The following is a 16,572-nucleotide window of genomic DNA, read 5'->3' as shown; positions in this document are numbered from 1 at the left end:
GATAAGAAATAGTACTTAGATATTCTCAATTAGATTTTGCCATTTAAAAGAAAGAAAGAAAGATTCTAAATTTAGGATTGGGAACTTATAATTCAAAGGGCCTGCCATGGGGGGGTTCGTAGAATGTTGTTTTCAAGAAGTCAAATGAAACATGGCCACTTGATGTGATCATTTGGAGCAGTTCATAAAAGAATCAAAGTGAACGAATTATTTAGGTACTTATTGAGACATAAACTGAATGTGAGTACTATTATGTTTAGAGGTTGCGGACAGAACAAGCTAACTCCATTCTGGCAACATCTTTCAAAGGGGGGCACTATACAGAGCCACTGTTCACTGCTCAGATTGATACATTTAGTCAATAATCCCTTTCATATCCCCAGGAAAATAAAAATAGAAAAATGTTAACTTTAATTTCTTCTTGGAGGCCAGAAAAGGATATGGATATGCTTGGTTTTGTGATGAGCAAGAGAGGTTAAATACAAGTGGATACAGCTATATATCATGTCTTGTCATTGATGCTACTATGCTTTTTCGTTGTGATTCATTTGTACTATAAGGCATCTAACTCCCCCACTTGACTTTGTTTCATCAATATTTCCTGGCTCCTTATTCTCTATCAGTTTCAATGAAAGGCATACTTGCCAGTTAGACGCAGGGGAACATAGATACCGAAATTTAACTTCATTGAAGATCAATGGCCACTTTTTTGACACTCGTCTGTGCTGAGTTATCTGTCCTATGGAATCTAAAGTAGTTGAAAATGAAGCTCTTCCAGATAAGCATGAGAAAAATGGCCGCTTTTCACGGTGTTGCTGATTTCTCTATTTTATATATATGATCCATAAACAACGTCATAGTTTGTTCTTGGCCGCAAGATTATGGACTGGAGCCTCTGATTTTCATATTAAAAATATTTGGATAGAAACCAAATCATGATTTGAAAAGTATTTTATATAGTATACGAAGTAAATACGTGAGAAGTTTGTGTTCGTTTTGCTAAAAAGTATTTTTAGAAGGCACTTTTATACAATCCAAACACTAAGTTGTGAATTGCAGAGTGGTAACTTCTTTTCCCCTTGTTCTTAGCTCAGAGCTCTGTTTATTAATTAATAAATATTGCATGAGGTTTTTTTTGAAGAGAAATCAAAAGCAAGGAAAATTTGAAGATTCAGTTGTATGTAATTGAAATGAAGCAGTGCTTAATGATGAGAAGAAATTGTGAAGGGAGGTTGAAGCGAGAAAAGAGTAAATTTCAAGGCCTGAACCTTTGCCTGCAAGATTGGCAAGTGATCTCCATGCAGGCCGAGCCAATGTGCCTGACGGTGGCTCTCTCTTTCATTCTCTCCGCTCTCTCCACCTCAGCCCGCGCTCTCTCCCACACGTGCCTCGCACGTGCGAACTCCGACTGCGCCATCTCCATCTCCCTCCTCGTCAGCTCTCGCACTCTCTCCGCGTACGCCTTCTCCATCGCCGCCAGCCTAATCTGCTCCGCCGATTGCCACTTCAATGCCTCCACGCTCAGACCGCCACCGCCCTCGTCTCCGCCGCAGCCGTCGCCCTTGTACTCGCAATCCGGAGGCGGTTGTATCGGCCTCAGGCTGATCGATAACTGCAAGTCCAGTGAGGGCGTCCCTTCGGTGGAAGACGAGGACGACGTCGACACTGGTGATCGGAAGTGCAAGAAAGGAGAATCAGACATGGGCATGAGAGATGAAGGCAGAAGCTGAAGCTCCTTGTGGCCAGACTCCTCCATTTGAAAAACAGAGAACGTGAGAAAGGGAACGTGTTTGCGTTCTGTAGATGGATGGGCGAGTCGTGGAACAAGGCCCCGTAAGCATATATAAACAGGGCAGGCATCGTCGAAGTTACCGTTATACCCCTGTTCGCGCTCGGCGAATGGTATTGCAGGGTGGGAAATCCCGTTAAAGGGAGTGAGGGAAGGAGAGGGAAAATAACGGATCGCGTTATATATGTATTGGGTGATTTTTGTGTGTCCTCATATGGGGTCAGCCCTCCCAATTAGTGCTCATTCTTTGGAATATGTGGGGATGTGTATGGTTCGTATCTATCTCAATCTGCACCATTTAAATTAAATATAAAAATTTATCTTATTTGTTTTTTAAGTTACGTTTACGTTACGAAGGTCTAAAACTCTTGGCCTCTCCCTAATGCTGGTTAGTTATGTACTTCTTCGATCCTCAATATAAAACTTAATTGTTAAATTTATCTTGATCTTAAATATAAAATCTATTTTTTATATTTATCAGTTTTTTTAAATTATTTTATCCATATCCTCTCAATCATAATTAAGAAGAAGAGAAAAGGAGAATATTAAGAAAGATGATATGGTATTTTGAAAAAAAATATGTTATATTTCTTATAATTAACTAACTTACGTAATTCTCTTAATCTAATCAAATAATTAAATAGGTCATATATTCCATACATGCAATTATTTGTGTGCATGTTTTTGTGAATAAATTATGTATAGTTATATACATTATGTGGATTTTAGGGTGGAGCAATTACATTCTTGACTTGTAATGGATAATATTTTGAATTTTATAATTTGTATTGATATTGATTAATAAATTATAAATATATACTTAATAAACGCGGTTTCATATGCATATATACGTAACTGTTTTTTATGTTTTATTAATAAAGTGTGTATATTTTATACACTGTATGGAGAGTAATCTGAATTACTTTTTTTATTATTATTATAGACAATATTTTGAATGTTATATTTTATGTTGATAATATTGGTAGAAAGTAAATAGAAGATGATGGAGGCAAGGGAAGGAAGTATGGATGGGGGAATTGTTTGGTTGGGAGGCAGTGGGCTTAGTTAGGTGGGGGAAAAGGGATCAGTCGGTCCGAAGCAAAGGAGCAAAATCAAAAAAGACCAACATGATGGCACACGGTCTCAAAAAGATTCACTTCCATAATTGCAATTTGATTGCAAAACACTAACATATAATAATTCTTCCACTTCTTTTTATAAAATTACTTCCCCTAACCCTTGGCGTGTGTGTGAGAGTTCAACTTACCAAATCATTAATTTTGCCCTACAACTAGTTTTTGTACTGAATTTTAAACATATTAACTAATTTTAACTAAATTTCTTAATCCATGCCACTCTAGTTTTATTTATAAGACTAAAAGAGAGAACTTTTTGATTCCTCATTAAATGTTGGTATATGTTCTTTATTCTTCTAATTTTATTTATAAGTCAGAGAAAATGTTTTTAGTCTTATTTACAAGTAACTTCATCAATATTTTTATATAGATATATAATTTTACCATTTATTTATTATTATTGTGTAAACTATTTTTTTTTAAAAAAAAAGAGGTATTTATTATATAGAGGTAAAATTGAATATTTATTAAAGTTTGTGATAGAAATGATGTCGAAAGCAACTTATAAATAATATTAGAATGGTACGGAGTTATTAATCTTCTCATGATTAAAAAAAATTGGAAAGGAAAACTATTAGATTGAAGCTTTAAAAATATGCTCCTCCGGTCCTTAATATAATACATAATTATTGAGTTAATTTTGGATCTAAATATAAGACCTATTTCTCATATTTATCAATTTTTTCTAAATTACCCCTATTGATACTCCTTCAAGTATAATCAAGTAAAAGAGAGAGGAAAGATATTAAAGAAGATGATTATGGTGTTTTAAAAAAAACATGTCATATTTCTTATAATTAACTAACTTACCAACTTTCATAATCTAATTAAATTAGTTAAATAAATTTTATATTAAGTACTCGAAAAGTACTAAATAGAATGAAGACATGAATGTTTGAAAGGAGGCGCGGAGTCATTTGGATTATGCAAACGAATGGTAAGAGAGAGAGAGGGGGGGTGGCGAAGAGCGGGTGCCCCCCATATAAGAGAACGAGAAGGGAATGCAGGGTGGGAGGTGGCAACTATTTTCCAAGACACAATCATTAAAAACTAAATATGTTTATGATTTTATGATGATCTCATTGTCACTTATCAATCAATCACCACAGAAATGACAAATACCCGATTCCTCCCACCCTCCCCCTTTCTTCCCCCTTCATCACTGCTCTTTTGAACTTCGCCCCATTTTCCACTTCATCCCAATTTCATCCATGCTTGCTTGCTTTTATATTTACACACACAAACACACACACATATCTGTATTTGTGATTCTTATTGATTCGTTTTTCATTTCGAGCCTAAGCATCACATGCAAAAGGGATAAGCATATACTTTTAGGTTTATGGTCCTAAAAGTCGTCACCACTCTCAATTATATATCTCATGATCCAAAATGTGATAATGATAATGACATAGACTATTTAGATTTGATGTGGGTGTGTGTATATATGAACAAGAGGCGAAATGGAGCTAAAAAGGAAGGGACCCGGGAGGTGGCTTAGTTGGAGAGCATGATGGTAAATGAATGGATGATTGTACTTAAGTGCCCTCTCCATTACTCAATCTCTGATATCCCTCCTAAACCTCATCATTGTTTTGTAGAACATGCAATAATGCGTACATCTTCTTCAAATTATTTTTTCTTATTCCTATTCTAAAATTATTAATGTGTACACCTCCATTCCTAAATATAAGAATTAGTTTATAGTGTAAATTACATTACTACTTCCGGTCCTTAATATAAGATCTTATTTTACTTTTATTTTGGTTCTAAATATAAAACCATAATCCCCTTTGTCTTTTATATTTATGTATTTTTTTTCAAAACAATCCTTCTAACAATGATAGTTCTAATTAATATACTTGATTAGTAAGGATATTTTAGGAAAGACAACATCTATTTATTACAAATAACTAACTTAATTTCTTTCCTTAATCTCCTCAAATTAGTTAACTAGCTCTTATAATTAGGACCGGACGTAGTATAAATTAACTTTTATAGTTAAAACGGAAGCAATACTCCCCTCGTCCTTAATATAGAAACTAATTAAGGAGTTAATATTGGTTCTATAAATAAAACCTATTTCACATGTTTATTAATTTTTTTCAAATTAACTCTATTGATATTCCCCAACAATAATTAGTTGAAGATAAATGGAAAGGACTAAGAAAAATGCTTAAAGTATTTTAGAAAAAATATATTATATTAACTAATTTAACGAGCATCCTTAATTTACTCAAATTAGTTAATTAGATCTTATATTAATGATCAGAAAAGTATTATTTTTATCATAACTCACTTACTCATTGTACTCTTTAGAGTTCAGATTTCAAACTCACGACCCCGCTTAGAAAAGTAATAAGCAAAATGCTTGGCATCCTTGGACTACTACTGCTTGAAGTTCCTATTTTAAAATTATATCCAAATGTCATTTTCATGTTTCTCATTAATCTTTAATATATTCATTATGAATTAAAAATTTGATACAAAGTTGCATTCTTCACAGCTCATCGATAATGTAAATTCCAAGGAACAAAAAACCAGACCGGTGACTAAACCGGTCGAGACAATGAGTCAAGGGTCATTGGTTGGATCGGAGGTCAGACCATGGTTGGACTGGTCATAAAAAAATAATACAATTTAATTGGTAACATTAAAATAGAATAATCCTAATATCTATTTGACTATTCTACTTTTAGATTTCATTCATATGAACGTTTATTCATTGGTCTAGATTTAAAAAATTGAAAAAAAACAAACACACAAATTTCAAATGCCCACAGCCCATACACCGAATGTTTTAATTTCACTTCTTCAACCTCAAAGATCAATTCAGATAATTAGATTTCATATCACTCATAGCCGGAAGCCTAAAACACGGAAGCAGGACCAAGAAAGGAAAAACAGAGCACATCGAATTGAAAGAAAATAACAAACCAAACAACAAGACCACAAAAACTAAAAACAGGTAGAAGGAGAAGGAAGAATCTCGGGCTGCAACAATGGTTCTACCACCGTAAAGAAGAAATGACGATGGGGAGTGACAAGCTGCTGCCGCGACCTACGACCTGCAAATCTGATTGAAGAACCGAGAACGACAACCTCTGCTTTGACCAGGACGACGTCACATGAAGACCGGCGACCTCCGACAGCGAAGAAAACTGCAGCTATAGTGAGGGAGACCGAAGATCATACTTGCGATGAGGTTGAGGGAGACCGGAGATCAGACTTGCGATGACTGCGATTTTGGAGCTCTGCCGAACAAGGAGCTCTGCTAGAGACCGTCGTGCCATCATGACGCTAGGGAGCAGGGATTTGGGAGGAGGCAATTTTGATTTTAGGGAGGGAGGCGAGCTGCTATGCGAGCCAGAGGAATGAGGAATGAGATTCAAGTTACGCATCAAATGGTTTTGGTAGACCGAAAAAAAAAAAAGGAACCGGGAAACCCAGCCAACTGGGATTATCCGGTTTTATACCGATTATGACCGGTTCAATTGGCCCCGGCCCAGCTACTGAACCAGACCGGACTGCAGACCGGTTCACCGGTTTTTTTTTTTCCTTGATAAATTCTCCCTGCCTCTATTTTTTAAATATGTTTTTAGACGTTTTAAGTAATTTTTTATTTCTTCTCTTTTTTTTTCACATTTAACATGGCATAAATGTTCTAAGGAAACAAGGACACTAATAAAAAAAATACGATTTACTAAACATATCAAAATTCTATTATATGAAAAAAAAATGCATTACAAATTCTAAACATGTATATAAATTACGCAAATTTTTAGTTTTGGTCACGACTCACAAAATGACCAAGAGTCCATGGATCCTCAGAGAACAAAAAACTACTATACTGTCCCTTAGTTTCTTTCAAGCCCACTAAATTTTGGGCCTTGTTCAGGGCCACTTGCCTCGTTCACTGGAGCCCCAAAAGTCCAATGGCAATCACCAATCATCATCGTTATTATTTAGCTAAATATCCATGCTTCAATGGTAAATGCTCACTTGTAATTTATTGACATAGACAACTTTTTGACGCATTACATGAAATGTACAAAATAAAAAAGATATCATATGCCCTGGTAATAAATAATCCATATGAAATAAGAAACGACTTTTGTCTCTAATTAATTATCCTTCAAGTTCAAGGTTATATATGCATATTTTAAAAAAGCTATTATTCTGGAACTAAAATGACTTCATAATTTTTTTGTCGGGTCATGTTAAAATATTATAACATCACTGTGCTTGAATTCTGCCTACCATTATTTTCATCAATAAAAAGATAAAAGAATACAAAAACAATCTTCTGGTTAAAAAAAAAAAAAAGAGTACAAAATAATCAATATTCTGTTAAAATTAAAGAAAGCCAATTATAAAACAAAATTAATTTTAAAGAAATGATTCCACGTGCTCGCGACTCGCGTCTATGCTGAGTCGTTGAGTGAACTTCTCCCGCGCTCTTCCGCGCTCTTCCCTTGTTCGTTTCTGATTTTCCCGCGTTCAGATAATTTTTCTTCATCGTTAATTCTCAGTGTTAATAGATACTCTTGTATGTGTCATAATTTCAATCTGAGAGCTTTCCCAGAAAACGTCTTGGTTTCGATCCATTGAGGTTATAGTTGAACTCCATGAACTCTCGCGAGGTTGCTGTACTCTCCTCCGCGGCCGTTTTCGGGGCTTTGGCATCCGCAATTGCCTTCCGCTTCTTCTTCTTTCCAAAACATCATCAATCCAAATTCAACTCTTCGCAAAACGGAACAGTTTTGAAGAACCGCTCTTCACGAGACCCTTTCGATCCCTCCAAACGAAAAGAGTCAGTAATTCCGTTGCTTTTCCATGTAGGGTTTGAGAGCTTGCTCTTATTTAAGTTATGGTGGCCTTATAAGCTGTTCTGAACTTGCATTTTTCCCTAGTGTTGTAAATGGTTTGTATTTGTGTTCCTTTGGCTAGTAGGGTTTGGCGGTTCTCACATATTGAAATTCTTGTAGTCTTGTTAGTGCTTTTGAACTGGGATCCCTTTTCGTGTTAGAAGGTGAATTATATTTTTTGATCGGTTGTTGATAGCAGATATTTGTCCTGGGATGATTATTTCATGGCAATTGCTTTTTTGTCGGCTGAAAGATCCAAAGATCCTAACAGGCAGGTCATATTTCATATCTTTTGGGGTTAGCTAAACGATATTCTTTAATTCCAGAGTAATTTATGCGGCCAATGCAGTTAGACGGCATAAATATTCAAATTTATTTGGCGGGTTAAAACTGATGGAGCTTGCCTATGTAATGATCTTGTAGGTGGGGGCATGCTTGGTGAGTCAAGATGGTATAATTCTTGGTAAGTTCATTCAGTTCAGCTATCAAATACTTAAGAGTCTATGACTTGTTCCCGACAGATTAGAGTAATTGTAGTGAGGAAAAGTGGTTCATTTTTTCAACAAGTCTGAAAATCAGGATTGAGGACCAAAGATGTTTCATTGAACTATAGCTCACAAAATCTAATGTGTGCGCTAAATCTCCGCCATTACTTTGATTTCTAAGTAGACCTTGAGTGAGTTGCAGGAAAGAGTATTGCTATCTAGCATGTACTCTACATTTCCGTAACCAAACATACTTCTGCTAATGAATCAGTTTTAATAAATGTTGTGATGTTAGATGTCAAATACTCAGTAACTTATTAATGCAAGAGGCCTACTTTGCTATCTTTGTGTCAGGCATTGGCTATAATGGATTTCCAAGAGGTTGTTCAGATGACAAGCTGCCTTGGGCAAAGGTTGGTTGGCATAAACCAAAAAGAGTGAACAGAAAAGTTGCTAAATTTTTAAGAAAATACTCCCTCCGTTCCTTATTATAAGAGACATTTGATGCTTATAGTATGTTCCTAAATATAAGAGACACTTAAAAGTTGTCTCTACTTTTTTGTGTTGATTTCCTATTTTACCCATATTTATTGTCTCCAACTCACACTCTCTCTCCTTCCCACTTCTCTTTCTTTTAAGAATTACTATTGTTTTCTCTCATGCTCTCTCTCCTTATTAATGAGGGCATTTTGGAAAAAAAATTATACTTTTTACACATTAATTGTTCTTAACTAATTTTAACTGTTTTTTTGATCAACGTAATTCGGTTATTCGTCTCTTATAATAAGGAACGGAGGGAGTAAGACTTAAATAATCTCTCTGTTTCAGAAATCCAGGACCGGGAATCCTCTGGAGACAAAGTACCCGTAAGTCTTTTGCTTTCAAATTATTACTCTGATTGTAACCTTCATTGTACGCAAAAGTCTGCTTAAACATACATGGTTCAGAATAGGGTGCATTCTGTCTTGAATCCTGCATGTGGTTCAGTTTTGTCATTGCCACCACCATCACGTTATATTCAGTTTATAATTTTCTTGTTCTATTTTAATGGCTATGTATTTACATGTCTTCATACTGCTCATCGAATCTCACCAAATTTAGATATCTCCATTGTAGTTATGTTTGTCATGCAGAAGTAAATGCTATCCTTAACACAAATCATGCCTCTGCTGCGGGACAGGTGCGCTCCACTGGATTCAGTTTCTTTGTCTTTTATGTCTCATTTGATCTTCTGTTTCCTTTGCTATTTTCATCTGTTAGCCTCTGCTTGGACTGAGCCATTTACACATACACACACACAGTGCACTGAGCCTGGAAATGCTTACACTGATTAGTACTTAAGGAAATTTATTCATTTGCATTACTCTGGATCTGTTACCACCTGCTGCTTAGGGAATTCACACTTTAGTTATTCTTGTTTAATCCTTGCAGCGCCTGTATGTGACCATGTTTCCTTGCAATGAATGTGCTAAGATCATAATCCAGGTTGGTAGCCTTGTTTTGTATGGTGCAAAAGGAACTCTTGCTGATTTTTCTTTTCAAAAAAGAAAAAATCTGAGTTGATTTGAATGCAGCAATAGCACTTGTTCCCCCTGCATTTGTTTGCTAGTAAATTGCGATAAATCTCCTCCTTTTGCTAATTCTATCTCCTCAGACCTGTATAGCATGATGGGGTCAACTTGACCCAGTACAAAATCCAATTTTTGTCTTTGATCAATCGTACTGGAGAATGTAATTTATGGGAAAGAGTGGAGTGAACAAGTTGGATGCCAGTGTGAGTGTGAGGTACAAGCTCTTTACTCATGCGATCAACCTAATAATGCATTGCATGAGCTGAAATGTAAAATTATATCCTATTGTGATTGGTAGCCACTTCGAATAATCTTTCGCTTTAACATAGCGGAGGAGATTTAAAGATGATCAGAGGCCAATTTTAATAGTTTCGTGGCAGAATTAATTTCTCATTGATCTCTGACTGATTGTATATTTTTTTCCTTCCAACTATTCTGTCGTGCATAATACGCCTGAATTCTTTCTCACAGTCGGGAGTTTCTGAAGTTATTTATTTCGTGGAGAAGAGATTCGAAAATTCAGATGCCGCATATGTTGCCTCACACAAGCTACTTTCATTGGCTGGGGTAAAAGTAAGCTTCCAAATTTCCATCAGAATTCTGTAAAATGGCTTTGCTCAGTTCAATTGACCCTGAAGATTATTACCTTCCTAAAATAAACGCAACTGCCTTCTTTTTCTTTATTTAATTCCTTGTGCGAATTTCATGTAACTGGCCAATATTTACGAGAGCTATAAATAAAGCGGTGTCGTGAGCATATCCTTTGCAGGTCAGGAAACATCAACCACAGATGAATGAAATCCATATCAAGTTCGAGGAACGCTAGATTTTGATGCCCAAGTCTTCTGTTTGAACTTTGACTCTACACATGTGACTTGTCTACCATCATTGTCTTGAAAACTGATTCCAAGATGATGACTGCTCTATGTTATAAAATTCTACAACCTTGTGATAAGGGCATAAGATTTTTCCAATCACAGGTTGGCGAGGCAGATTTTTGTTAAGCGTACAGAGTGAATGTATTTGAGTGCATTCAAAGTCTTAATCTGGCAACTGTAGCCGGAGAGAGACCTGGCTGCGTGCAAGATTTTCCTTGATTCTTTTCATTGTATCTGTCTGAATTGCAAATAGCGTGTTTAATTCGCTTGACTCCGTAACTCAAATCTTAAATTGTCTCCTAATCGAGCCATTTATTATTTTCTCATTATCTTATCCTTTGTGATTTGAGTATATCTCTCTCAACCGTTGCAAGACCAATTTACATGACAATTAACGACTGGTTTTTACCAAACTCTTGGAGCACATTATCACCTGTAGCGTATCTTAATACAGAATTGTATTATAAGCAATGAATATAGCGTAGCTTTATATGGTTCTGTTATTTTAATAATGGGAAGAAGTTTTTTTATTTCCTAAAAAAAATCTAAATTATTATCTTGTGCATTGTCAAAAGCAAGAAATAAACTTTGATCCAATGGAGCGAAATAGAACCTTGTGATGAAACTCTCCTCACTTATCAAATCAAATCAAAATCGAATCACTTTGATGTGTCCCGCGAAGTAAGGAGAACGGCTGAATAAAAGTCCAATCAGGTTGAAATACTTGGTTGTTTTCCCTGTTGGTTACAAATTTCAAAGAATATAAGAAATGTAATTGAGGAAAACAGAAAACTACAAAATATATAAGAAAGGGTGGATTTCAGGAATTAATATACTCCTCCAATTCTTAATATAAGACCTAATTGTTAAGTTAATTTTGGTTCTAAATATAAGACATATTTTTTATAGTTATCAATTTTTTTTTAAATTTCCTCTATGAATACCCCCTCAATGATAATCAAGTAAGTGAGGGAGTAAGGATATTAAGAGAGTGTTTGGCAACCCTCAAAAGCATTTTAAAAGTATTTTTTCGTAAAACGAGATAAATTTCTCTACATATTTACTTCGTAAACTGTAAAAGCACTTTTGAAATCATGATTTGGTTTCCATCTAAACACCCCCAAGAAAGATAATTATAATGTTTTAGGAAAAACATGTCATATTTTTTATAATTAACTAACTTACCTAACTTCTTAATTTAATCTAAGTAATTAAATAGATTTTATATTAAGAATCAGAAAAATATTATATACTGCTGAGAGAGAAAAATTTGGAAAGCAAGGGTAGGAAAAACATGACAAAATTTGATCCAACTTTCAAGGTTACTTGCGCAACAATCGTAGCGTACAACAAACAAGGCACGACGACAACTTTAGGCGTTTGGCAGAAGCCGTTTATGTGCCACAAGCTATGCTGACCAAATAGGATTTGATTTGCGGATCAACAAAATATCTGTGACAGTAACATACGCAATCTCAAAAAATAGTCTTCTCTTCTGTAATAATCTTGTGTAAGAAACTTTAAAATTCGTGGCTAAATATGTGGTCATGCATAATTGTGGCGTAAAAACTGGGGTTCCAGAAGTTTCTGCAATCACACACCCTCCTGAAAGTTCAACAAGTTATAAAGAAAGAAGAGAAAAGCAGTGTGCACACGCAACGCCAAGACACCAAAGTTGAAGGCAGTGCGAGTGGTTCAGAGCTGATTCAGAGAAAAGAAAAACATGTAATCCCACAAAAATCAGCACCTTATAATAGGGACCATCAAATGTGGTAGGCAAATCCTATTCAATTTTCCATTTAATATATTCAATAATAAGCTAGAACATATTATCTTCGGTCCTTAATATAAGATCCTGTTTGACTTTTATTTTGGTCTTAAATATAAGATCTCAATCCACTTTGTCTCTCATATTTACTCAATTTTTTTCCAAGATAGTCATTCTAATAATTATAGTTCTAGTTAATACATTTAACAAGGATATTTTAAGAAAGATAAGGCTTATTTAGGACAAATAACTAACTCAACTGACTTCCTTAATCTCCTCAAATTAGTCAGCTGGCTCTTATAATTAGGACTGGAAGTAGTATAATTATGTTGCTTATTTGTTAGGACTTTTTAATGATTAAATTGATTAACAAGTGAAGAATAGCATGAAACTGTTATTATTTTTCATATCAGAACTTATCATTTATGGGAGGTCTTTTGAATGATTAAATTACTTATATGACCCTGAAGAATAATTTTCTCTAATAGATAAACAAAGATATATCATATAGAATCAAAAGGATAGACATGAGACAGAAATTTGCAGCCGACAAGTATGAGTGTAATGATATAAGAATAAAATAATGGAGGCCACATCAGTGATGGAGGGAACACCAATGCGCAAGAGATATATAAATTGAATTGGAATTATAGAGCAGACAATAGCCCTCACCCTTCCAACGTCATCTGTCCCCCATTCGTCCTTTTTTCTTTTCCTCCCAACACTCTCTACGCTACCTCCTTTTCATTTCAAGTTGTCCCAATTTAAAAAGAAAAAAAAGAAAAATCAACGCTTCAATTTCAGCCCTTCTTTTTTTTTTCCTTTTATTGTACTAGTTTGCTTCTTAATATAAAATCTTCTTAATTAATTTAAGAGAATTAAAAAACAAGTTAAGTTCGTAAAATATCCTTATTAATTATGCGTATTTAAATTACTCATTGATAGTAACTTCTTAACATATATAACTACTATAGAGTTTACTTGAGAGCGAAATAGATAGATATTATAGATAAAGTGAATTCAAATTTTATATTTAGGACCAAATTAAATATTAAACTAACTCTTATATTAACAATCAAAGCTAATAATACGTTCTACCTATTTTGTTTAGTTTAAATCATGTGCGAATAAGTTTAGTAGTGTTTAAAGGGTAATAAATGTTGATATAATTAAGGGTTAAGGTGAAATTTTGACTTTAATCTTATTTTTCAAATACAATTTTGTCTCTCATTTTTTTAGTGGTCCAATTTTGACCCTGATCTCTTTCTTTTGTACAATTTTGACCCTGATTTTTTTTTTGGGTATAGTTTTGACCCTAAGAGTCCAAATTTCACCTCAAGATGATGGGCAAAATTACACTCTAAAAAAAGATGAAGAACAAAATTACACTTGAAAAATAAGGTTATGAGCAAAATTGCACCACTAAAAGATCATGGGTAAAATTGTACTTTCAAAATAAAATCAGGATAAAAATTACACCTTAACCATATAATTAGTTGGTAAATATATGATCCACATCATATCCGAGTTTAAATCCCACAATTAATATGATAATCTCACTAATGAATAATAATACAATGTGTGCCTCGTTTTTCAATTCTGGTGCACTGTGCAGAATTGAAGACTCAAATCTCGGGTATACAAGTAATTTTGTTCCTTAGGCAAATAGTACTACAAGAAATATTATAATTAGTAACAGTATAAATTTAAAAAGTAAATTTTGACGAATATACAGAGTCATCCAATCCAGCTTCATTTTCGCTGATATTTTTAGTTAAATTCATCACCCCCTCCAATCTTAAAAGTAAAAATTAGTATAAAAACCCCATTTGGTCCTAAACATAAGATGTTAATTTTTAATTGAGAAACTAGTTTCCAATTCAAATAGTTAAAACGACTATTTTAATAAAACCAACACACATTTTTTTAAAAATAATTAATTTAACTATTTTTTAATATATATACACATAAAAATTAATTATCGAACACTTAGATTTAACATTGGAAAATATATATATATTATTACTGGGGACCCAGTTTGAGGAGGACCATGTATAATTGGATAAACGAAACAATTGTTGTTGGTTGTTGTTTTCCATTTTTATAATGTAGCACTTAAATCGGGCGAAAGGTCACACGATTAAATATCATTTTCAATATTAATATCAGTATGCTTTTGATTCTATAATACGGAAGTGACATTATTTCATTTCCTCGTCATCTTAAAAATGACATTTATTTCTTTTTCTATGAGAAATTTCCATTATCCCTTTGGACGGTTTACGATATGATCGGGTGAGTGTGCTTCACACGAAGGCCTTCCAAACACACTTAAAAAGTTTCGATCGGTCCCATCACTATTATTATGCGTTTATTTAATGTTTTGATTTGATGTGTTCATTTTTTTTTTCTTTATTATTATTTAATTTTTAAAAAAAATTCTTATCCTGCGCACTACTACCTCCGATCCTAATTATAAGACCCAGTTAACTTATTTGAGGAGATTAAAGAAGTAAGTTAAGTTAGTTATTTGTAATAAATAAGTTTTGTCATTCCTAAAATATCTTTGCTAATTAAGTGTATTGGTTAGAACTATCATTATTAGAAGGACTATCTTAGAAAAAAATACATAAATATGAGAGAAAAAATAGATTGAGATCTTATAATTAGGACCAAATAAAAAGTCAAACAAGATCTTATATTAAGGACCGGAGGTAGTACTTTTCTTAATTAATTGGCTGGATTGAGATTTATCAACTATCTATGTGGATAAAAATGGCCGCTAACTAGGAATACAGGAGATGCAAGTTAGTTCGAGAGTGAAAGAAATATAAATATAAATATAAGAGAATATATTGAGACAAACATTTAACATTATATGGTGTGAAAAATTTATTTTAACCATCAAGTTTATCGCGATTGAAGTCTAGAGTCTTATCTAACTCAGTTTGTGAATTTAATATTAGGTTGGGCCAACCTACTTTTCCCTTTTGAAAAATAAAGATGTTGCCGTTTTTAGCAAAATATAGAATTGAAAAAGACAAGTTTGGTGGTTGACCCGGGTTTGCCCTTTTTTTTTTCAAAAAAAAAAATATGTACGTATAAATATTAAAGTGTAGGGGGAAATTATTATTTTTTTAATTTAAGGTCCGGTTGATACGAAGAAAAATAAGAAGAGAAGAGAGAATATTTTAATAAGCTTAATTTTAAAAATTAAAAATGTGAGATTAAAAGTTTTAAATTAATTTTTATTACTTTTTTTATCACTCGTTCTTTTTATTAAAATTTCAAAACATCACTTTTTTAATTTTTTAAATATAACTCATTAAAATTTTCTTTTCTGTCTCTTCTCTTCTATTTTTCTCATAACAAACAGTAACTAAAGAGACAAAAAGCTTGATTTGCCAAACGGCTGGCTGTCCGTAACCAAATCCACTGTGTCAGTATTTTTCTTGTACTTGTTAAGCGTATATAATTAAATACTGTCAGTTACCAAAAACGAATAGCTCTCTCAAAAAAAAATTTATTCCCGTATACTTAAATCTCATCTAAGGATTAAATACCGTTCTACCAAGATGAATGGTGTAATTTTTTTTCACTCCGAAAGAAAACAAAAAGGTAATGAAGGAAACTTCAATATGCAATGGAGGTTAGGTTGATTTGCTTATATTTATTAGGTGTAATTTTTCAATTAAATTTTGTCACTTGGACTTTTCTAAATAATAAAAAATCATGATGATAAATTTCAAAATTCTACCGTTGGACCTTCATTAATACTCCCCCATCCTAAATATAAGATCCCTTTTATTATTATAAAAGAAATTTATATTTAGGATTAGAGGAATAATAAAAATTACATACGACAAAAGTTGATTGGAGAATTCAACTTAATTATATAAGTAAACCAACCTTAAGTTTTGTCCATATGTTAACAAAATTTGGGTGAATTTTTTTTTATATTCATTAGGGTAAATTCTCTAATCACATTTATTATTTTACTCTTGTTAGTTTTTATAAGACGTGTAGGCGGCTTTTATAAATTCACGTATGAACACTTACAAATTTTTATACCAATTC

At 33.5% G+C, this 16,572-nt stretch overlaps 2 protein-coding genes across 3 annotated transcripts; one reads left to right on the top strand and one right to left on the bottom strand.

The window, feature by feature from the left end:
- Positions 1–1,226: 1,226 nt before the first annotated feature.
- Positions 1,227–1,767, bottom strand: LOC114723092 (protein indeterminate-domain 14-like). The gene has a single exon (XM_028909238.1). It carries the CDS (start codon positions 1,754–1,756, stop codon positions 1,256–1,258), a length of 501 nt encoding a protein of 166 aa, XP_028765071.1. The 5' UTR covers positions 1,757–1,767; the 3' UTR covers positions 1,227–1,255.
- A 5,611-nt stretch (positions 1,768–7,378) lies between these two features.
- LOC114723091 (deoxycytidylate deaminase) lies at positions 7,379–11,061 on the top strand. 2 transcript variants are annotated; one of them, XM_028909236.1, is made up of 9 exons: positions 7,379–7,738; positions 7,993–8,068; positions 8,217–8,256; positions 8,633–8,691; positions 9,107–9,144; positions 9,395–9,458; positions 9,710–9,763; positions 10,321–10,422; positions 10,619–11,061. In XM_028909236.1, the coding sequence occupies exons 1-9, from the start codon at positions 7,554–7,556 to the stop codon at positions 10,673–10,675; spliced, it is 675 nt and encodes a 224-aa protein (XP_028765069.1). In that variant the 5' UTR covers positions 7,379–7,553; the 3' UTR covers positions 10,676–11,061. The 2 variants fall into 2 exon arrangements, with proteins under 2 accessions (XP_028765069.1, XP_028765070.1); XM_028909237.1 differs by lacking the exon at positions 9,710–9,763.
- The last annotated feature ends 5,511 nt before the right edge of the window (positions 11,062–16,572 follow it).

Source organism: Neltuma alba, unplaced genomic scaffold (assembly GCF_004799145.2).
Source record: "Neltuma alba isolate B1F8T4 unplaced genomic scaffold, ASM479914v2 tig00012124_pilon, whole genome shotgun sequence".
NCBI classification, from domain to species: Eukaryota; Viridiplantae; Streptophyta; class Magnoliopsida; order Fabales; family Fabaceae; genus Neltuma; species Neltuma alba.
The sequence above is the reverse complement of the archived record's forward strand: the minus strand, read 5'-3'. Positions and strand labels throughout refer to the sequence as shown.

Excerpts from the sequence above, each read along its gene's own strand:
- LOC114723091 (XM_028909236.1), top strand. The coding sequence starts at position 7,554 with ATGAACTCTCGCGAGGTTGCTGTACTCTCCTCCGCGGCCGTTTTCGGG. Across the intron at positions 9,145-9,394 it reads CCTCTGGAGACAAAGTACCC|TTATGTTTGTCATGCAGAAG; the intron begins GTAAGTCTTTTG and ends TCTCCATTGTAG. Across the intron at positions 9,459-9,709 it reads ATGCCTCTGCTGCGGGACAG|CGCCTGTATGTGACCATGTT; the intron begins GTGCGCTCCACT and ends TAATCCTTGCAG.
- LOC114723092 (XM_028909238.1), bottom strand. The coding sequence starts at position 1,756 with ATGGAGGAGTCTGGCCACAAGGAGCTTCAGCTTCTGCCTTCATCTCTC.